General features: G+C 53.2%; 2 protein-coding genes across 3 annotated transcripts in view; one reads left to right on the top strand and one right to left on the bottom strand.

The window, feature by feature from the left end:
• Positions 1-185: 185 nt before the first annotated feature.
• rps11 (ribosomal protein S11) overlaps positions 186-24,242 on the top strand; it is a 42,171-nt gene continuing 18,114 nt past the window's right edge. Inside the window, exons 1-5 of one of the 2 annotated variants that reach the window (XM_043679396.2) lie at positions 186-236; positions 380-511; positions 5,948-6,023; positions 6,885-7,014; positions 8,265-8,430. In XM_043679396.2, coding sequence (XP_043535331.1) covers positions 222-236; positions 380-511; positions 5,948-6,023; positions 6,885-7,014; positions 8,265-8,388 — 477 coding nt within the window. In that variant the 5' untranslated portion in view covers positions 186-221 and the 3' untranslated portion in view covers positions 8,389-8,430. Of the gene's footprint in view, positions 237-379; positions 512-5,947; positions 6,024-6,884; positions 7,015-8,264; positions 8,431-24,242 lie in introns of those variants that run through there. The other variant, XM_087978176.1, reaches the window with a different exon arrangement.
• Positions 9,016-17,168, bottom strand: LOC122542000 (trans-1,2-dihydrobenzene-1,2-diol dehydrogenase-like). Its single transcript, XM_087978139.1, has 7 exons — positions 17,045-17,168; positions 15,869-15,980; positions 14,367-14,530; positions 10,327-10,579; positions 10,078-10,202; positions 9,480-9,630; positions 9,016-9,149 (listed from the first exon to the last, which is right to left on the bottom strand). Exons 1-7 carry the CDS (start codon positions 17,132-17,134, stop codon positions 9,016-9,018), a joined length of 1,029 nt encoding a protein of 342 aa, XP_087834265.1. The 5' UTR covers positions 17,135-17,168.

Genomic DNA, 24,242 nt, shown 5'->3' with positions numbered 1-24,242 from the left:
GTGACCTCTATATTGGATGCTCTTCAGAATTGCTCCGGCGTCTGTCGCCGGGACAAATGGCGGCGGACACGGAGGATCGCGTTAACCGCCGCCGTGCAGTGTCGTCATATCCTGTCGATGACGCGGAGTCACTTCCTGCCGTGCGGCACTCTATAAGAAACCCCGTGGCGGCGGCGGCTCGTCCTTTTCCCCCGGATTGAACCCCCGGATTGAAGCGCGAGATGGCGGACAACCAGGTGAGGCCCCGCGGCCCGCGCTCACCCGGGACCGCGGCGTTAATTAACCCCACATTCGAGGTTTCGCGCCGCTGAGCGCTGCCCTGGGCTCGGACACAGAGCTTTCCGCTCATCCCCACAATGTCCTTGTGTCTCTATTCCAGACTGAGCGGGCCTACCAGAAACAGCCCACCATCTTCCAGAACAAGAAGCGAGCTCTGGTCGGGGAAGGCAGCAAAGAGAAGCTCCCCCGCTATTACCGCAATGTAGGCCTAGGCTTCAAGACACCCCGAGAGGTGAGGCCGTGCCAGGCCGGGCACGTTGCTCTGAGCTGGGGGGGGGGGGGTTACTGAGTAACCAGGGCCCGGTCATGGGCAAAGGTGCGGACACAGCAAAGGGCTTTCACTGAGGTGTCCCACTCCCCGGACTCGGCCTGAAACCACTGGAGCTTGGCTTCGTGTCAGAGCTCGATAAACAGCCTTAACATTTTGCCCCTGGCCTTGAGCTGGTAGTCACCCCCCCCACACACCCCCCCCCCCCCACACACCCCCCCCCCCCCACACACACACCCCCCCCCACACACACACCCCCCCACACACACACACCCCACACAGTTCCCCCCCCCCCACACAGTCCCCCCCCCACACACACCCCCCACACACACCCCCCCCCCCACACACACCCCCCCCACACACACACCCCCCCACACACACACACCCCCCCCCACACACACACACCCCCACACAGTTCCCCCCCCCCACACAGTCCCCCCCCCACACACACCCCCCACACACACCCCCCCACACACACCCCACACACACCCCCCCCCCACACACCCCCCCCCCCCACACACACCCCCCCCACACACACACCCCCCCACACACACACACACCCCCCACACACCCCCCCACACACACCCCACACACACCCCCCCCAACACACACCCCCCCCCACACACACCCCCCCCCCACACACACACCCCCCCCACACACACACACCCCCCACACACACCCCCACACACACACCCCCCCACACACACACACACCCCCCACACACACACACCCCCCACACACAACCCCACACACACACCCCCACACACACACCCCCCCACCCACACCCCCCCCCACACACCCCCCCCCACACACCCCCCCCCACACACCCCCCCCCCACACACCCCCCCCCCACACACACCCCTCCCACACACACCCCTCCCACACACACCCCCCCACACACACCCCCCCACACACACACCCCCCCCCACACATACACACACACACACCCCCCACACTCACACCCCCCCCACACACACACACTCACACCCCGCACACACACCCCCCCCCCACGCACACCCCCCCCCCCACGCACACCCCCCCCACGCACACCCCCCCCACGCACACCCCCCCCACGCACACCCCCCCCACGCACACCCCCCCCACGCACACCCCCCCCACGCACACCCCCCCCACGCACACCCCCCCACCCACGCACACCCCCCCACCCACGCACACCCCCGCACAACCCCCCCCCGCGCATACCCCCCCCACGCACACCCCCCCCCCCACGCACCCCCCCCCACGCACACCCCCCCCCACGCACACCCCCCCCCCACGCACCCCCCCCACGCACCCCCCCCCCCCACGCACCCCCCCCCACGCACACACCCCCCCGCACACCCCCCCCCCGCACACACCCCCCCCGCACACACCCCCCCCGCACACACCCCCCCCCGCACACCCCCCCCCCCACACACCCCCCCCCCACACCCCCCCCCCCACACACCCCCCCCCCACACACCCCCCCCCACACACCCCCCCCACACACACCCCCCCCCCCACACACCCCCCCCACACACACCCCCCCCCCCACACACCCCCCCCCCCACACACCCCCCCCCCACACACCCCCCCCCCACACACACCCCCCCCACACACACCCCCCCCACACACACCCCCCCCACACACCCCCCCCCCACACACCCCCCCCCCACACACCCCCCCCCCACGCACACCCCCCCCACGCACACCCCCCCCACGCACACCCCCCCCACGCACACCCCCCCCACGCACACCCCCCCCACGCACACCCCCCCCACGCACACCCCCCCCACGCACACCCCCCCACCCACGCACACCCCCCCACCCACGCACACCCCCGCACAACCCCCCCCCGCGCATACCCCCCCCACGCACACCCCCCCCATGCGCACCCCCCCCCACGCACACCCCCCCCCACGCACACCCCCCCCCACGCACACCCCCCCCCCCCCACGCACCCCCCCCACGCACCCCCCCCCCCACGCACACACCCCCCCGCACACCCCCCCCCGCACACACCCCCCCCGCACACACCCCCCCCGCACACACCCCCCCCCACACACCCCCCCCCCACACCCCCCCCCCCACACCCCCCCCCCCACACACCCCCCCCCCACACACCCCCCCCCACACACCCCCCCCCCACACACCCCCCCCCACACACCCCCCCCACACACACCCCCCCCCCACACACCCCCCCCCCACACACCCCCCCCCCACACACACCCCCCCCACACACACACCCCCCACACACACCCCCCCCACACACCCCCCCCCCACACACCCCCCCCCCCACACACCCCCCCCCCACACACCCCCCCCCCACACACCCCCCCCCACACACCCCCCCCCCACACACCCCCCCCCCACACACCCCCCCCCACACACACCCCCCCCACACACACCCCCCCCACACACACCCCCCCCACACACACCCCCCCCACACACACCCCCCCCACACACACCCCCCCCACACACACCCCCCCCACACACACCCCCCCCCACACACACCCCCCCCACACACACCCCCCCCACACACACCCCCCCCACACACACCCCCCCCACACACACCCCCCCCACACACACCCCCCCCACACACACCCCCCCCACACACACCCCCCCCACACACACCCCCCCCACACACACCCCCCCCACACACACCCCCCCCACACACACCCCCCCCACACACACCCCCCCCACACACACCCCCCCCACACACACCCCCCCCACACACACCCCCCCCACACACACCCCCCCCACACACACCCCCCCCACACACACCCCCCCCACACACACCCCCCCCACACACACCCCCCCCACACACACCCCCCCCACACACACCCCCCCCACACACACCCCCCCCACACACACCCCCCCCACACACACCCCCCCCACACACACCCCCCCCACACACACCCCCCCCACACACACCCCCCCCACACACACCCCCCCCACACACACCCCCCCCACACACACCCCCCCCACACACACCCCCCCCACACACACCCCCCCCACACACACCCCCCCCACACACACCCCCCCCACACACACCCCCCCCACACACACCCCCCCCACACACACCCCCCCCACACACACCCCCCCCACACACACCCCCCCCACACACACCCCCCCCACACACACCCCCCCCACACACACCCCCCCCACACACACCCCCCCCACACACACCCCCCCCCACACACACCCCCCCCCACACACCCCCCCCCCACACACCCCCCCCCCACACACCCCCCCCCCACACACCCCCCCCCCACACACCCCCCCCCCACACACCCCCCCCCCACACACCCCCCCCCCACACACCCCCCCCCCACACACCCCCCCCCCACACACACCCCCCCCCCACACACACCCCCCCCCACACACACCCCCCCCCCACACACACCCCCCCCCCACACACACCCCCCCCCACACATACACACACACACACCCCCCACACTCTCACCCCCCCACACACACACACTCACACCCCCCCACACACACCCCCCCCACACATACACACACACACACCCCCCACACTCACACCCCCCCACACACACACACTCACACCCCCCCACACACACCCCCCCCACACATACACACACACCCCACACTCACACCCCCCACACACCACACACTCACACCCCGCACACACACTCACACCCCGCACACACACCCCCCCCCACGCACACCCCCCCCACGCACACCCCCCCCACGCACACCCCCCCCACGCACACCCCCCCCACGCACACCCCCCCCACGCACACCCCCCCCACGCACACCCCCCCCACGCACACCCCCCCCACGCACACCCCCCCCACGCACACCCCCCCCACGCACACCCCCCCCCTCCACACACACACCCCCTCCACACACACACCCCCTCCACACACACACCCCCTCCACACACACACCCCCTCCACACACACACCCCCTCCACACACACCCCCCCCCCACACACACCCCCCCCCACACACACCCCCCCCCCACACACACCCCCCCCCCACACACACCACCCCCCCCCCACACACACCCCCCCCCCACACACACCCCCCCCCCACCACACCCCCCCCCCCACACACACCCCCCCCACACACACCCCCCCCCCACACACACCCCCCCCCACCCACACACCCCCCCCACACACACCCCCCCCACCACACCCCCCCCCACACACACCCCCCCCCCACACACACCCCCCCCCACACACACCCCCCCCCCACACACCCCCCCCCCCACACACACCCCCCCCCCACACACACACCCCCCCCACACACACACCCCCCCCACACCACACCCCCCCCACACACACCCCCCCCACACACACACCCCCCCCACACACACACACCCCCCACACACACACACCCCCCACACACACACACCCCCCACACACACACACCCCCCCACACACACAACCCCCCACACACACACACCCCCCACACACACACCCCCCCCACACACACACCCCCCCCACACACCCCCCCACACACACACACCCCCCCCCCACACACACACCCCCCACACACACACACCCCCACACACACACACCCCCACACACACACCCCCCCCACACACACACCCCCCCCACACACACACCCCCCCCACACACACACCCCCCCACACAACACACCCCCCCCCACACACACCCCCCCCACACACACCCCCCCCCACACACACCCCCCCCACACACCCCCCCCCCACACACACCCCCCCCCACACACACCCCCCCCACACACACCCCCCCCCCACACACACCCCCCCCCACACACACCCCCCCCCACACACACCCCCCCCCCACACACCCCCCCCCACACACACCCCCCCCACACACACCCCCCCCCCACACACACCCCCCCCACACACACCCCCCCACACACACCCCCCCCCACACACACCCCCCCCCCACACACACCCCCCCCCACACACACCCCCCCCACACACACCCCCCCACACACACCCCCCCCACACACACCCCCCCCCACACACACCCCCCCCACACACACCCCCCCCCACACACACCCCCCCCCACACACACCCCCCCCCCACACACACACCCCCCCCCCACACACACACCCCCCCCACACACACACCCCCCCCCCACACACACCCCCCACACACACACACACCCCCCCACACACACACCCCCCCACACACACATTCCCACAACCCTCCCCCCCTCCCCCCCCACACACACACACACCCACCAGCTTGTATAACTTATTGCAAGGTTAGCTGATGGTTTAATGATGATCGGTGTTACAGCTACAAATGATCATTTTTGCTATGGGCTCTCAAGTCTTTAAGGCACTGGCAACATTGCGTATTGATTTACTGATGCAGCTCCCTCCATGATTCAAGCCTGTCACTCATTAACTCTACTCCCAAAGATACATGTATTATATCCCCTTTTCTCTGTCCCAGGCCATCGATGGAACTTACATTGACAAGAAGTGTCCATTCACTGGGAATGTGTCAATTCGGGGCCGAATCCTAACAGGTGGGGCTAATCTTGCTACATCCTGTTTATTTTCTCAGGTGACTGGATAAATCTGATTAGGACACTGAACACGCACTATGTTAGGTGTCCCTTGTGTACTGGCTGTGGTGGTTTGAGTGTTGCTCTATTTCTTCTTCAACAAAATTGCTGCTTTTCTGGAATGAAGGCCATTGGTGAGGAAACTGCGACCTCCAGGCCAGTTGGTGTGGAGTGGTATTAGCCAGCCATTTCTAATCCATTACACAGCCTTTTTGCAGACTGTTAGCTGCTTTCAGCACAGATTCTCTGGCCTCAAGATCATGTCTTGTGTGAAAATGCATTTGCTATTCCTGTTAATTTTTAATCACTCTGGAGATTCAGATCTTTTCTCTCGCAGCGTCACAACACCAGGGTCCTGGGTTTGATTCCCGACTGTCTGTATGGAGTTTGCACGTTCTCCCCATATCTGCATGGGTTTCCTCCGGGTGCTCTGGTTTCCTCCCGCAATCCACAGATGTGCAGGTCAGATGAATTGGCCATGCTAAATTGTCCACAGTGTTAGGTGCGTTAGTCAGGGGTAAATATAGGGAATGGGTTTGGGTGGGTTTCTCTTCGGAGGGGCGGTGTGGACTTGTTGGGCCGAAGGGCCTTTTTCCACATTGTAGAGAATCCAATCTAAAGATATATACTCGGGATAAAGCATTTTCAATCACTTATTCTTCTGAAGTTTGCCTGGCTTGGTTTACAGAATGATTTCCTCTACCCCCTAATTAACTTAAAGCCCTCAATTAGGATTTATCTAACTGCTTTCTAAAATAATGGCAATATGAGGATGAGGTAGCATGAACATATTGCATATTATGATCTTTCCTTTTCCATTAGGTGTTGTGACAAAGATGAAAATGCAACGGACCATTGTTATTCGCAGAGACTACTTGCATTACATCAGGAAGTACAACCGCTTTGAGAAGCGACACAAGAACATGTCTGTGCACCTATCGCCCTGCTTCAGGTATTCCCTGCTGTTTCAGTGCCATTGGCATGTCTTGGGTCTGGGGAATGGGTATTCAGGAGGTGTCTGTGATGTGGATTGTCTCAATGATCTGCATGGTTCCACAGGAGGAGGGGCCTGTTGATGTTGTTGAAGAATCCATTCCCTGAGCATGGCACCTGATGCAAGCTTCACATCTGTCAGTCTAAGTGGACAGTGTGACTACTTCCTTCCCCATTTGATGACATTGCCCCTTGTTACGATTAGGTTCCATGGCTGTTCTGTGGCAGCATCCATCCTCTAGGTCATCCTCTTTACCTTAGTTGGGCCACATCAAGAAATTGTCACATGAGCTCTGGTGTATGGAGTAGTCAAGAATGTACTGACCGACCAGAAGTGGGTAATTGAAGGTTTAGACTGAAGGTTCACTTGTCTTTACCTATATCAGCCTAGACCATTTGCTTTTAAACTTCTGTTTTATCTCTTTAATGTTTGAATTCTGAACAAGTGGATCTTAGGAGATGGTATTTGTTGCTATTGATGCTGCAGAGTTGAAAACGTTTTGACTCTTCAGCATCTGCAGTCCTCACTTTCTCATTGATACTGCAGGCAGCCACTAGAGGCTCTGGAGGAGGCAGTTGTTCACCTGTTGGTTTCAAAAGGATTATTTGTTCTCTGCCCAGTGTTTTTTGATCATCCTGGATTCAATGTGTGGAATTGGTGGAACGGTGGTTAAATTCACTGGACTAGTGATCAAGGATCTGGGCACATGGATGCAAACCCCACTGTGGTGGATGATGAAATTTGAAATGAATAAAATCTGGAATAAAGAGCCTAATGGTAACCTTGTCAGTTGTCATTTTCTTTAAAAAGTATCTGATTTATTGAGGTCCTTTAGAGAAGGAATTCTGTTCTCCTTATCTAGTCTGACTCCAGACCCACAGCAATGTGGTTGACTTTTAAATGTCCTCATCCCAACCTTTGACAAAGAAATAAATTGTGGGAGGGTTCAAATAAAAAGTGTAGTAATGGGAGACATCAGGTGGAGTAGGCTTTAACTACCATTCTGAGTTTGACAACTCTTGTAAGTGGGTCAAGGAGTGGTGAGATAAGTAGTACTGCTGTCCTTGGTTTACCATCCAGTGGGCTATGCTGGTAAGATTGGTCATTGCTGTACCAATTTGGTCCATTAAGTGAAACCTGTAGTTACTGGTTTCTTTACTGAGAAAGGCCAGTGCTTCAGTGTTCTGACAGTTGTCGTCTTGTTGCAGGGATGTGCAGAATGGGGACAGTGTGACTGTGGGAGAGTGTCGGCCTCTCAGTAAGACTGTGCGTTTTAACGTCCTCAAGGTCACCAAAGCTGCAGGAGCAAAGAAACAATTCCAGAAATTTTGAATGATTGAAATGAATCAGTTGCAATAAAGTATGTGGACAAATCCTGTTGCCTGAAAGTGTCATGTTTATTTTTCTAAGATGTTGATCATGATATAAGAATTTCTAGGCCTCTTTACAGAGTCAAATCGGCATGATACCCAAATGTTTGTACCAGATTTTATTTTGCAATGAGTTCAATCTTTGATTTGTGTGGTGCAGTTACACTGCACTGGACAGCCCTATTAACTTCCCAGGCATTGTCACTAAATAACATAACCACTTGTGGCTGGGTTAGTTGGTTTGAGAGTACAATGATGTTGAGTTTCAAAGTAATTTTTTTTCATCAGATGGTGCTGGGTTAATCATAAATTTCTCTATTCTGGTTCCACTTTGTTTCTCCACTGGAAGTACAGGCTGTTTGGGAGAGGGGTTCAACCAGGGTGCATAGGGCTAGCTGATGCTTTGCCCCATGTACAGGGATGGCTGGCACTGCTGTACAATGTTCAGCGATTAATGCTATAATTTATTGGAGGTATATTTCACTGGCAGGTTCGCAGATTCTTGGTACAGCAGTGACCAGTAAGTGTCTAATTGTGGGCTTTTTAAAAGCTTTCAGTAGTTGTGGATGAATTAGTATTTTCATGTCATTCACACAATCAGGAGTTTTTCTTGCTTCAGGCTGTCTTGAGCGTACACTACCCCCAGCTGCCTTCGTGCCTCATCCAAAATGCTCATTATCAGCTCACTTTCAGCCAGTGGCAGCTCCGGACACTCCTTTAGCCCTGCAATTAAACCACAAGTTAAAATAGCAGTAGGTTTCTTCCTGAGTTCAGCTAAAATCACTGCAATCCTAGTAAACAGTATTTGAATTTTCCAATTAGGTAATTCTATAACTAAGCTGTGTTGACCAGATCAGTAACAAAGACCCATTCTGTTTGTACTGCAATCCTCTCAGGCACCAAACCTCTGAGGGGGAACTCAAATCTTCAGGAATATATGCAGTGAAACCTTTTCCACATTGCTAATAGATATTATTAAACTGCATTAATTAAGTACTATTATGGCTTAGAGGTCAGTAATGGGACCACTGCATCATTTCTTACAGGAGTTACCTTTCTGAAGACATTGCCTCACTTGGTCAGCTTCATAACGCAGGCCTGTGCTGTTTGTGAAGTTGAGAGGTTGAGATGGAGGTGGCAGTGGGAACTCCTGGACCTTCCCATTCACCACCAGACTTGTTGGGCACCACATATAGCCTGGAACCTTGATGGGAAAAGATATGTCACAAAACCAGTCTTATCTCAACTTGATTTTAGTTGTTACTTGTGTTTTTTTATTTTGGAGAATGTCACATGTTTGCATTCACCAGTCACTGGTATTGGTATGAGACTCAATAATCAGTAACTGTAGGGGATGTGTGGGGGGGGGAAGGTGCTAGATGTAAAAGTATATGACTTACTTGTGCCATATGAAGAATGAGCACTTGCTAGGATATGGATGTCTGGAACTGTCCAGAGTTATTGAGCATTGCTGGGAGTGAGCCACTGCTTGGTTAAATCAAATTGTGGCATTCTTGGATGTGCAGGTGCTGGGACCCTGGAGATGGTGAGCAAAAACTGACTGGCTCCACGTAGTTGTATACTACAGGACCCACCAGTAAAAGCACATTGTATGGTGTTCTGCATATACAAGGACAGAGGGGAAACTTACTGTGATTGTCCCTTTTGTCCCACAGATGGTTGCCTGGTTAGTGAGCTGTGTTGCCATGGATACAGTTACCATAGCCATTCGTTTTCGGGGGTACTTTAGCACAATGGTTACTGCTTCATCAACTCCTATAGAGATATGAGAAAGAACCTGGTCAGGAAGCAACAGACGATTGTGGCTCGTGGGTGTAGAGATGGAACATTTTGAACTGGGGTGAGGGTATCACTTGTCTCCAATACAATTGCTACTTGCCCTTCTCAGTTAGGAATCCTGTGGCATGAATTGACTCTGGCTTTTCACCATGGAACGCCATGCAGACAAACTGCAAGCAGTAACAGCCAATGTCCAGAAGTACTCCGCCACCCAACTCTTTCTCCACCAGCCGTGGAGTTTCCATCATATGCGTTCCAAACTCTGCTTTAACTATTTTAATCTCGCCCACACTGTTCTCTTTTAGCAGAGCACGGATTGCCTTAGAGACTGGGAAAAACCGTGTCCATAAACCCTGTAAACACAAAACGAAAAGTCAGCTTGCTCCTAATGCCTGGCACATTCTCACAATCAACTCACTTCTGGGCATTACTCCTTCCAAGAACCAACATTCTCCCCTGAAATTAGCACACTCCCTAAGAATACAAAACAATTACGTATAAACCCAGTAGAATTCTATACTTAAAACTGTTCACTACCATTAGCCACACTGGCACAACCAAAACCATCAGCAGGATTGAAGATTCAGATCCCACTGACATAATTTGTTTATGGTCTGGCAGTAAGTGCAAGCCTTGCCACTGTTCTTACATCTCAAGGATGAATTAAACCAAAACAGCTGTTGTTAGTACAGCCAGCAACTAAGTGACACCACTAATTTTCAACAAGGTGTTAGTGAGCTGCTTTTGCTGTTTTGGAAGTTGGGGTGTCCATCTAGCTGGTTTTGGCTGGTCCTTCAGTGCAGTAGTAAGGGAGTGTTATACTGCTGAAAGATCAGTGTTCCAGATAATCCATTCTTTTCGCTCCGATCCCAAGTCTCCTTCAATAGTGAAGCATTCTCCCAGTTTCCAGTATTGTCCACTCAAGCAGCACCATCAAAATGGATGATTTATCTCAATGTAGGATTTCAAGATGCACAAATATTTCACAATATTAGGGATGTTGACAAAAACCAATGAAAACATGGTACTTAATATATTCAAGAAAGGTAGGAAAAAAACTATCCTCATGTCAATCATTGGGAAAAAAACTGCACATTATTAAGAAAATCTTATTGTAATGAGTAAAACATGGTATACAGTAATTAGAATAAGGCAATTTGCTTTAAAAACATTAATATTAGAGTTCTTAGGAGGTAACTGGCAGGATTGATAAAGGGGAGCCAGTTGATGTAGTCTGCTTGGATTGCTACAAGGCATTCAACATGGTGACATACAAAAGTTAAAACACATGATAAGAACTCATGGAGTTGGGGCTAATGTATTAGCACAGATATAGAATTGGTTAAGGTGCAGGAACTGGTATAAGTAAGGCATTCAAGTTGATAGGCTGCAGCTAGTGGAGTGCTGCAACAATCGGTGCTGAGGACTCTGCTATTTATAATCCATATTAATAGCCCGGATGAAACGGCAGAGTAATATATCTATGTTTGCTGACATACTGAGGTGGTTGGGGATCAAGGTTGAGAGGAAAACAGGTTGTAAAAAATATAGGCAGGTTAAGTAAGTGGTCAACAAAATAGCAAATGGCATATAATTTGAGGAAGTGTGAGAGTATTCACTAAGAAATTTTTTTTAAAATATGAAAATTGTAAATGATGTTCCAAAAAATCTGACATTAATAAAACAACAAAGACAAAAGGTTAGTGTGCATATACAGCAAACAATTGGGAAAGCACGTGGTATGTGGCCTTCATTGCAAGAGTTTCAAGATTCTGAACAGGCTAGAAAAGGTACTGAGACAGTGTCTCTCCTTAGCTGGGGGACCTAGGACAAGGGGTCAATCATTTAACACTGATGTGCAGAGAAACATTTGATTAAAATGTAATGTATTTTCAAAATTTTCTGTCCAAGATAATTGTGGTGCTCTATTATTGAATATATTTGTGTGGTAAGTGTGTATAATATATTATTTTTGGAATTTGAATATCCAAATAGAGGCAGATGGATATGGATGTAAAGTTCTATGAAGGATTATTTTTGAAAAGATCAGAAAGTAAATTTGGAACAATGACCTAAATAGATCCAGTTCCATGAAAGACTGCAACGGAGTGCCTGGGAGAACTCCTGGAAGTGTTCATGCATAAAATGCTGTTGATTTTATGACAAGCAGAGTAAACACGTTAAAGAAATAAGTTTGGTTTTGACATCAGAACAGTTTGAAGTTTTAGTTCAGACAAATCTGGAGTTCAGTTCAGAAGGTGAAACAGTTCCCGCTAGCAAGGGAATCAGCTCAGTTCAGGTAAATGACTCACTTCAACAGAAGCGTTTTCTAGTTTACAAAGCTTTCAAGCTAAGAAAGTTGGGATAGAAATCTTGAAGTCGTTATAATTTTAAAAGTTTAGGCCATCACAGTTGTGAGAGGTTCATGCCAGAGACTTGGAAAGGAGTTTTTTTTAAAAAATGATCTGAGCAGTTCAAGGTAATGTAACTGGAAAGTGTCAGATAAAGATTTTTAAAAACTGAGATGGAAGTGATAATACTCTGGGTTGATTCTCTATAATGAATGGTGTTGGGAAACAGGATGAAACAGGCGTATGTTAGGATGAGACATGAAGGCTCTGTTAGGGCATTTGAGAGTTACAAGTTAGCCAGAAAAGACCTAAAGAGAGAGCTAAGAAGATCAAGGAGTGGACTTGAGAAGTCACTGGTGGATAGGATCAAGGAAAACCCTAAAGCTTTCTATAGGATTATCAGAAATAAAAGAATGACTAGAGAAAGATTAGGGCCAATCAATGATAGTAGCGGAAGTTGTGCGTAGAGTTAGAGCAGATAGGAGAGACGCTAAATAAATATTTTTCGTCAGTATTCACACTGGAAAAAGGCAATGTTATCGAGGAGAATACGGAGATATAGGCTACTAGCCTAGAGAGGTTTGAGGTTCACAAGGAGGAGGTGTTAGTAATTCTGGAAAGTGTGAAAATAGGTAAGTCCCCTGGGCCGGATAGAATTTAACATGGGGTTCTTTGGGAAGCTAAGGAGGAGGTTGCAGAGAGTAGTAGTGGTGTGGAATGCCCTGTTTGCAACAGTAGTAAACTCGCCAACTTTAAGGGCATTTGAATGATCATTGGATAAACATATGGATGAAAATGGAATAGTGTAGGATAGATAGGTTTCAGATTGGTTCCACCGGTTGGTGCAGCATCGAGGGCCGAAGGGCCTGTACTGCACTGTAATGTTCTATGTATATAGCTGAATTTGCTTAGTGTTTTGTGGAATAAACCTTTTTATTGTTAAAGAACATTTGCAGCCTTGTTTGAACATTTTGCTGACTAACTGAATGCCAACCAATTATAAAAAAATTAAAGATATGATTTGTCAAACCAGAATTCACTCAGGATCTGACTGATCGGGGATTATCACCAGCAGCCTTCACACACAAAGCATGGGTTTAATCTCTCAGGGAATCATGGGATACAGGGAGGGCGCAGAGCATTTGTAAAGTCCAAGATCAGCCATAATTATCTTAAGATGGAGTAGGGTTAAAGGATACATTCGTGTATTTACATGTTCTTGTGTCCTTTGAGTTTTACTCTAAATCTAACCCTATGCTATCCCTGTCCTGAGAGTGTTTGATGGGGGAAAGTGTAGAGAGAGTTTTACTCTAAATCTAACCCTATGCTATCCCTGTCCTGAGAGTGTTTGATGGGGGAAAGTGTAGAGAGAGTTTTACTCTATCTAACCCTGTGCTGTCCCTGTCCTGAGAGTGTTTGATGGGGGAAAGTGTAGAGAGAGTTTTACTCTATCTAACCATGTGCTGTCCCTGTCCTGAGAGTGTTTGATGGGGGAAAGTGTAGAGAGAGCTTTACTCTGCATCTAACCCCGTGCTGTCCCTGTCCTGAGAGTGTTTGATTGGGACAGTGCAGAGAGAGCTTTACTCTGCATCTAACCCCGTGCTGTCCCTGTCCTGGGACTGTTTGATGGGGACAGTATAGAGGGAGCTTTACCTATGTTTATCAGTTCAGTGCATTGGAAACTGACGCTGGGTCCCTGAGGTTTTATTTTATTCATCTCATTTGATCTGTGTGTTCTCTCGAGTGATACGTTTGAGGAACAGGAGTGAGATACAGGGCCTGAACTCACCTCCATGAGAAAAAGTTTCTTGTCTCTGGCTGCACTGACCAGCTGTTGGACTTCATGCAGGTTCATGGCCAAGGGTTTCTCACAGAGAACATTCCTTCCAGCCGCCAACATGAGCAAAGCCACCTTCAGGTGCTCTGGGTTAATGATTCCCACATAAACAATGTCTGACAACCAAGTGATAAATACAGTTAGTGTCGCACGCATTTTTACTCTCACTCTCACTGTTCCAGTCAAATGGAGAGCTTTGCTGTTACTGTCACACGATTATTTTCACACACTTATTTTGTTTGTGGGATTTGTTAAGAGTCAGTCACATTGCTGTGGTTCTGGAGTTACATGTAGGTCAGACCAGGTAAGGACAGCTGGGTTTTTACAACAATTGGCATTTTGTTAGTTAGCTGCTGCCTGTTGGGATGATGTTAGTTAGTTTGTTAGTTAGCTGCTGCCTGTTGGGATGATGTTAGTTTGATAGTTAGCTGCTGCCTGTAGGGATGCTGTTAGTTAGTTAGTTGTTAGTTAGCTGCTGCCTGTAGGGATGATGTTAGTTAGTTTGTTAGTTAGCTGCTGCCTGTTGGGATGATGTTAGTTAGTTATTAGTTAGCTGCTGCCTGTAGGGATTTCCAAGGCCCCAAAGGAAACTTCCATATCCGCCACAGATTCACCTGCACCTCCACACACATCATCTATTGCATCCTCTGCACCCGATGTGGCCTCCTCTATATGGGGGAGACAGGCCGGCTACTTGCGGAGCGTTTCAGAGAACACCTCTGGGACACCCGGACCAACCAACCCAACCACCCTGTAGCTCAACATTTCAATTCCCCCTCCCACTCCACCAAGGATATGCAGGTCTTTGGACTCCTCCATCGTCAGACCACAACAAAACGACGGTTGGAGGAAGAACGCCTCATCTTCCGCCTAGGAACCCTCCAACCACAAGGAATGAACTCGGATTTCACCAGTTTCCTCATTTCCCCTCCCCCCACCCTGTCTCAGTCAAATCCATCGAATTCAGCACCGCCTTCCTAACCTGCAATCTTCTTCCTGACCTCTCCGCCCCCACCCCAGTCTGACCTTTCACCCTCACCTTGACCTCTTTCCACCTATCACATTTCCGACGCCCCTCCCCCAAGTCCCTCCTCCCTACCTTTTATCTTAGCCTGCTGGACAAACTTTCCTCATTCCTGAAGAAGGGCTTATGCCCGAAATGTCGATTCTCCTGTTCCCTGGATGCTGCCTGACCTGCTGCGCTTTTCCAGCAACACATTTCCAGCCTGTAGGGATTATGTTAGTTAGTTTGTTAGTTAGCTGCTGCCTGTTGGGATGATGTTAGTTAGTTGTTAGTTAGCTGCTGCATGTAGGATGATGTTAGTTAGTTGCTGCCTGTTGGGATGGTGTTTATTGGAAGTAAATGTCACCAGCTACCAGAGGAGGACACATCCCGAGATTCCTGCCCTCTCCCTCCCCGTGCCTTGGAGCAGCCCCAATCCCAGGAATCTCACCAACATCAGGATCAGCCGCCAGCTCTCTGTATGAACCATATGACTTGGGGATTTCATGTCGCTCCGAGAATTCCCGGGCCCGGGAGGAATCCCGGGAGGCAACAGCCACCGCCTGAGAAACACAGACAGACAGAGAGAGAGAGAGAGACACACACACAGAGAAAGAGAGAGTGAGGCTGGGAGGCGGAGGGAGGGGGTAGGCTGGGGTTACAGCAGCTACTGAACCCACTCCCCTCACCCTCAATCTCCACACACAACCCCACCCCACCCCCCAGACACTCCCCACTGCCCCCCAACTCACTCCCTCCAGCATTCAGTCCACCCCCGAATCTCCCATCCCTCCCTCCCTCCTGTCTCTCTCTCCTCCTTAACCTCTCCCTTTTACCCCCTCTCTTGCTTTACCCTTCACCCTCACACATTCATTTTCTCCTTCCCTGTCTCCCCTCTCTCTCCTCCCACCACACTCACTCCCTCTATCAGCCCTTCAAATCTCTGCGTCTAATCCCCTCTCTATCCCTCATCCCTTCATCTCTCCTCCTGCTTGGCTCTCGCCCTCTGTGTTTTTTATCCTTCTCTTTCCCAATCCGTCTCTCTCTCTATTCTTCTCTATCTTTTCACCTCTCTCACTCCCTCTCTCTATTTCCCTCGAAAAATATCACTCATCCATTTACACAATCCCTCTCTCCTTCACTATCTCCCCTCTATCTCCCTTTTGCTATCAATGTCTTTCCATTCCCCTCTCTCCTTTCACTATTTCCTCTCATTATCTCTTCCCTCTCTTTCTCCCTCTCCTCTCTCCACTTTCACAATTTCCATCTCCATCTCCCTCTCCCCCTCCCTCCATCTCCCTCTCCCCCTCCCTCCATCTCCCTCTCCCCCTCCCTCCATCTCCCTGTCTCCCCCTCCCTCCATCTCCCTCCCTCCATCTCCCTCCCTCCATCTCCCTCCCTCCATCTCCCTCCCTCCATCTCCCTCCCTCCATCTCCCTCCCTCCCTCTCCCTCCCTCTCCCTCTCACCATCTTCCTCTCTCTAACTCTCTCTCCTCCTTCCCTTTTCTCTCTCTCTCCTGCCCGCGCTCTCCTGCCCTCTCTCTCTCTCCCTCCTGCTCTCTCCCCCATCCCACCCCACCCTCTCCTCCCCTCTCTCTCCATCTCCTCCTCTTCCTCCTCTTGTACCTGATGTTCTGATGCAGGAAGGGTTTTCAGCGCCACCATGAAGTCATGGCTGATCTTGCCTGCTCCACAGATTCCCCACCGAGTGGCCATCACCCTGTCTCTGTCTCTGTCCCTGGGGCTGAAGGGTCTGTCTGTGGAGCTGGAGTGGCTGCTGCTCCGGTTTTTTATAGAGAACGGGCTCTCTGGGCCGTCACTGACACCAGTTATGTTTATAAATTCCTGCATTAATGACTAACTGGGGTTTAAACCCGGACAATACTGGCTCAGACCAGCTCACTGGCTCCAAACTCGGCAATATTCCCAAATTTCTGCAAACTCCCCACTCCCTTTAATATCCCACCCAGTCTCATCCCACTCTCTCCCCACACCCTTTAAAATCCCACCCAGTCTCATCCCACTCTCTCCCCACACCCTTTAAAATCCCACCCAGTCTCATCCTACTCTCTCCCCACACCCTTTAAAATCCCACCCAGTCTCATCCCACTCTCTCCCCTCACTCCCCACACCCTTTAATATCCCACCCAGTCTAATCTCATTCTCCACCTCATTCCCCACTGCCTTTAATATCCAACCCAGTCTAATCCCACTCTCCCACTCACTTTAATATCCCACCCAGTCTAATCCCACTCTCCCCCTCACTCCCCACTCACTTTAATATCCCACCCAGTCTAATCCCACTCACCCCTTCTCTCCCCCCTCCTTTTAATATCCCACCCAGTCTAATCCCACTCTCCCCCTCACTCCCCACTCCCTTTAATATCCCACCCAGTCTAATCTCATTCTCCACCTCATTCCCCACTGCCTTTAATATCCCACCCAGTCTAATCCAACTCTCCCCCTCACTCCCCACACCATTTAATGTCTCACCCAGCCTAATCCCACTCTCCCCCCTCACTCCCCGCTCCCTTTAATATCCCACCCAGTCTAATCCCACTCACCCCCTCACTCCCCGCTCCCTTTAATATCCCACCCAGTCTAATCCCACTCTCCTCCCTCACTCCCCACTCCCTTTAATATCCCATCCAGTCTAATCCCACTCTCCCCCTCACTCCCCGCTCCATTTAATGTCTCACCCAGCCTAATCCCACACTCCCCACTCCTTTTAATATCCCACCCAGTCTAATCCCACTCTCCCCCTCACTCCCCACTCACTTTAATATCCCACCTCGTCTAATCCCACTCTCCCCCTCACTTCCCACTCCCTTTGATATCCCACCCAGTCTAATCCCACTCTCTCCCCTCACTCCCCACACCCTTTAATATCCTACCCAGTCTAATCCCACTCTCCCCCTCACTCCCCACACCCTTTAATATCCCACCCAGTCTAATCCCACTCTCCCCCTCACTCCCCACATCCTTTAATATCCCACCCAGTCTAATCCCACTCTCCCCCTCACTCCCCACACCATTTAATGTCTCACCCAGCCTAATCCCACTCTCCCCCCTCACTCCCCGCTCCCTTTAATATCCCACCCAGTCTAATCCCACTCACCCCCTCACTCCCCGCTCCCTTTAATATCCCACCCAGTCTAATCCCAGTCTCCTCCCTCACTCCCCGCTCCCTTTAATATCCCACCCAGTCTAATCCCACTCACCCCTTCTCTCCCCACTGCCTTTAATATCCCACCCAGTCTAATCCCACTCTCCCCCTCACTTCCCACTCCCTTTGATATCCCACCCAGTCTAATCCCACTCTCTCCCCTCACTCCCCACACCCTTTAATATCCCACCCAGTCTAATCCCACTCTCCCCCTCACTCCCCACATCCTTTAATATCCCACCCAGTCTAATCCCACTCTCTCCCCTCACTCCCCACACCCTTTAATATCCCACCTAGTCTAATCCCACTCTCCCCCTCACTCCCCACTCCCTTTAATGTCTCACCCAGCCTAATCCCACTCTCCCCCCTCACTCCCCGCTCCCTTTAATATCCCACCCAGTCTAATCCCACTCTCCCCCCTCACTCCCCACTCCCTTTAATATCCCATCCAGTCTAATCCCACTCTCCCCCTCACTCCCCGCTCCATTTAATGTCTCACCCAGCCTAATCCCACACTCCCCCCTCACTCCCCACTCCTTTTAATATCCCACCCAGTCTAATCCCACTCACCCCCTCACTCCCCGCTCCCTTTAATATCCCACCCAGTCTAATCCCACTCGCCCCCTCACTCCCCGTTCCCTTTAATATCCCACCTAGTCTAATCCCACTCTCCCCCCTCATTCCCCACTCCCTTTAATATCCCATCCAGTCTAATCCCACTCTCCCCCTCACTCCCCGCTCCATTTAATGTCTCACCCAGCCTAATCCCACACTGCCCCCTCACTCCCCACTCCTTTTAATATCCCACCCAGTCTAATCCCACTCTCCCCCTCACTCCCCACTCCCTTTAATATCCCACCCAGTCTAATCTTACTCTCTCCCCTCACTCCCCACACCCTTTAATATCCCACCCAGTCTAATCCCACTCTCCCCCTCACTCCCCGCTCCATTTAATGTCTCACCCAGCCTAATCCCACACTCCCCCCTCACTCCCCACTCCTTTTAATATCCCACCCAGTCTAATCCCACTCTCCCCCTCACTCCCCACTCCCTTTAATATCCCACCTCGTCTAATCCCACTCTCCCCCTCACTCCCCACACCCTTTAATATCCCACCCAGTCTAATCCCACTCTCCCCCTCACTCCCCACACCCTTTAATATCCCACCCAGTCTAATCCCACTCTCTCCCCTCACTCCCCACACCCTTTAATATCCCACCCAGTCTAATCCCACTCTCCCCCTCACTCCCCACACCCTTTAATATCCCACCCAGTCTAATCCCACTCTCCCCCTCACTCCCCACACCCTTTAATATCCCACCCAGTCTAATCCCACTCTCTCCCCTCACTCCCCACACCCTTTAATATCCCACCCAGTCTAATCCCACTCTCCCCCTCACTCCCCACTCCCTTTAATATCCCACCCAGTCTAATCCCACTCTCCACCTCACTCCCCACTCCTTTTAATATCCTACCCAGACTAATCCCCCTCACTCCCCGCTCCCTTTAATATCCCACCCAGTCTAATCCCTCTCACCCCCTCACTCCCCGTTCCCTTTAATATCCCAACCAGCTTAATCCCACTCTCCCCCTCACTCCCCACTCCATCTAATCCCATTTTCCCCCTCATGCCCCACACCCTTCTGTAACTGATGCCACCTCCTGTTCCCCAATGCCACACCTACTCCAGTAAAAGTCTCTGCCCCCACTCCCTGCTCCAGCCCCACTCCAGGTCCTAGCTCCCAGCCCTGCCGTGTTTTCACCATCCCCCCTGACCTGCCCCTCACTGAGGGCCAACAATCAGTCCTCATCAAAGGCCTTACCTTCATCCCCCTCCGCTCCCAGATCAACAAATTCAACGCGTGTTGTGACGTCGAACACTTCTTCCGTCGCCTCGAGTTTACATTTTCCATCAAGATTCCCGCCCACCTTCCGAAGACCCCTTCACTCACCTCCAACACACTCCATCCACCTGGACACCCCATGCTGGCCTATTACCAGCTCTCGACCTCTTTATTTCCCTCTGCCGCCGAGACATTAACCGGTTCAATCTGACTACCCCCTTCCCTCACTCCAACCTCTCACCCTCACAACGCGCAGCCCTCCACTCCCTCTGTTCCAATCCCAACCTCACCATTAAGCCAGCAGATAAAGGAAGTGCAGTGGTAGTTTGGCGCACTGACCTCTACACTGCTGAAGCCAGACGCGAACTCGAGCACACCTCCTCCTACTGCCCCCTCAACCATGACCCCACCTCTCATCACCAAACCACCATCTCCCAAACCATTCACAACCTCATCACCTCAGGGGATCTCCCATCCACAGCTTCCAACCTCATTGTTCAGGAACCCCACAACGCCCAGTTCTACCTCCTACCCAAGATCCACAAGCCTGACCACCCTGGCTGACCCATCAACTCAGCCTGCTCCTGCTCCACCGAACTCATCTCCACCTACCTTGATACTGTCCTATGCCCCCGATCCAGGAGTTCCCTTCAGGACACAACCGACGCCCTCCACCAACTCCAAAACTTCTGTTTCCTGGCCCCCATCGCCTCAGCTTCACCATGGACATTCTGTCCCTCTACACCTCCATCCGCCATGACCAGGGCCTCCAAGCCCTCCATTTCTTCCTCTCCCGACGTCCCCAACAATACCCTCCCACCGACACTCTCACTCGTTTGGCTGAACTGGTGCTCACCCTCAATAATGTCTCCTTCAAATCCTCTCACTTCCTCCAGATGAAAAGGGTTAGGCATGGTCCCCAGCTTTGCCTGTCTTTTTGTTGGCTACGTGGAACAGTCCATCTTCCGTAGTTACATCGGCACCACTCCCCACCTCTTCCTCCGCCACTTTGATGACTGCATCGGCGCCACCTCGTGCTCCCACGAGGAAGTTGAACAGGTCATCAACTTCCACCCTGACCTTAAATTCACCTGGACTATCTCTGACACCTCTCTCCCCTTCCTGGAACTCTCCATTTCCATCAACGGTGACTGACATTTTCTACAAACACCAACTCCCACAGCTACCTGGATTACATCACCTCCCACCCTGCCTCCTGCAAAAATGCCATCCCGTATTCCCAATTCCTCTGCCTCTACTGTATCTGCTCCCAGGAGGACCAGTTCCACCACAGAACACACCAGATGGCCTCCTTCTTTAAAGACCACAATTTCCCCTCCCACATGGTCGATGATGCCCTCCAACGCATCTTATCCACTTTGCACACCTCTGCCCTTGAACCCCACTCCTCCAACTGCAACAAGGACAGAACACCCCTAGTCCTCACCTTGCACCCCACCAACCTCTGTATACATCACATCATCCTCCACGATTTCTGCCTCCTACAAATGGACCCCAGCATCAGATATATATTTCCCTCACCACCCCAATCCACTTTCCATAAAGACTGTTCTCTCCCCGATTACCTCATCGGATCCACAGCCCCCACCAACCCTCCCCTCCCAGCAGGAATTGCAAAACCTATGCCCACACCTTCCCCCTCACCTCTATCCAAGGCCCCAAAGGAGCCTTCCACATCAAAGTTTCACCTGCACTTCCACACTTGTCATTTATTGTATCCGTTGCTCCCGATGCGGTCTCCTCTACATTGTGGAGACTGGATGCCTCCTAGCAGAGCGCTTTAGGGAACATCTCTGGGACACTCGCACCAATCAACCCCACCGCCCCATGGCCTAACAGTTCAATTCCCCTCCCACTCTGCCGAGGACATGGAGGTCCTGGGCCTCCTCCAGCGCAGTTCCCTCACCACCCGACGCCTGGAGGAAGAACGCCTCATCTTCCGCCTTTGAACACTTCAACCCCAGGGCATCAATGTGGACTTCACCAGTTTCCTCATTTCCCCTTCCCCCACCTTACCCCAGTTCCAACATTCCAGCTCAGCACCATCCTCTTGACCTGTCCTACCTGCCAATCTTCTTTCCCACCTATCCTTTCCATCCTCCTCTCCGACCTATCACCTTTATCCCCACCTCCATCCACCTATTGCACTCTCAGCTATCTTCTCCCCAGTCCCAGCCACCTTCCATTTATCACTCGACCCCCAAGGCTCCCAGCCTCATTCCTGATGAAGGGGTGGGGCCCGAAACGATGATTTTCCTGCTCCACGATGCTGCCTGACCTGCTGTGCTTTTCCAGAACACACACTCAACTCTAATCTCTAGCATCTGCAATCCTCACTTTCACCTTTAATATCCCACCCAGTCTAATCCCACTCTCCCCCCTTCACATCCCGCTCCCTTTAATATCCCACCCAGTCTAATCCCACTCACCACCCCTTCACTTCCCACTCCCTTTGATAAGGCAGCCAGACTAATCCCACTCTCTCCCTCACTCCCCGCTCCCTTTAATATCCCACCCAACCTAATCCCACTCGCCCCCTCACTCCCCGCTCCCTTTAATATCCTCCCCAGTCGAATTCCACTCGCCCCCTCACTCCCCATTAACTTTTATATCCCACTCAGTCTAATCCCACTCTCACCCCCTCACTCCCCACTCCCTTTAATATCCCACCCAGCCTAACCCCACTCTCCCCGCTCATTCCCCACTTCCTTTAATATACCACCCAATCTAATCCCACTCTCCACCTTCACTCCCCACTCCCTTTAATATCCCACCCAGCCAAATCTCACTCTCCACCTAATTCCCCACTGCCTTTAATATCCCACCCAGTCTAATCCCACTCTCCCCCTCACTCCCCACACCATTTAATGTCTCACCCAGCCTAATCCCACTCTCCCCCCTCACTCCCCGCTCCCTTTAATATCCCACCCAGTCTAATCCCACTCACCCCCTCACTCCCCGTTCCCTTTAATATCCCACCCAGTCTAACCCCTTTGAACCTATACATTCTGTCTGTTTAATAGGATCTCTCTGATATCCTAATTCCTGACTCCGTTTATAAATGAACAATGTTACTTGGAATTGTTCTGTTTGATTTGTGTTCGGGACAGCTCAGTTCTAGCAATCAATGCCAAAAATGTAATTTGTTTATTCTGTTCTGGAATTGAAAATCTCTGGTGGCTTTGCCTCAAAGTTTCTCTTTCAGAAAGTTAATTATCAAGACAGAACCTGATGACCTGCTGGAAATGACAGGCCCAGTCTGAATCTCTGGGACTGGAATCGACCTGCCTGAAATGCTGAACCCTCAACCAGATTCCCCGAATGCTCTGCTCCCTGCACAGCACAAACTCCACATCACTGGGTATTTGATCATTAGTTTCTCTTTCTAATATTGAATCCAAAATATTTGTGGAGCTTTGAGTTAATTGAGTTAATTCATTCACCTTTAACTACTTTCACCAAGTCTGTTCCACAAACCTGTTAATCTGTGGGGGAAGAATTCATGATCTTGAAACTCTGTTTGAAGGTCAGTCACATTGTGCTCATGTCTGCTCATTTTCACCTGCTTACATTTTAGAGAAAAGGTAACATTTCAGAACCTGAAAATTGTACAAGGTCGAGTCATCTCCAGGCACACGTGATCTAGGAAGTGAAAAGGGATTTTAGTCGAGGTTTACCTCAGCTCAATAAAACCCAGATGAGAAAGTTTTAAAATTGTGTAAAATTAATTGGAACCTTTTGTCTAAAGGATTTAGTCAATAAAACACTCTGAAAGTTTCAGAATGATCCTGAA

Source organism: Chiloscyllium plagiosum, unplaced genomic scaffold (assembly GCF_037043375.1).
Source record: "Chiloscyllium plagiosum isolate Xiang-an unplaced genomic scaffold, Cpla_swu_hap1 HiC_scaffold_33, whole genome shotgun sequence".
Lineage (NCBI taxonomy): Eukaryota > Metazoa > Chordata > Chondrichthyes > Orectolobiformes > Hemiscylliidae > Chiloscyllium > Chiloscyllium plagiosum.
This window is presented reverse-complemented; position numbering and strand designations above follow the sequence as displayed.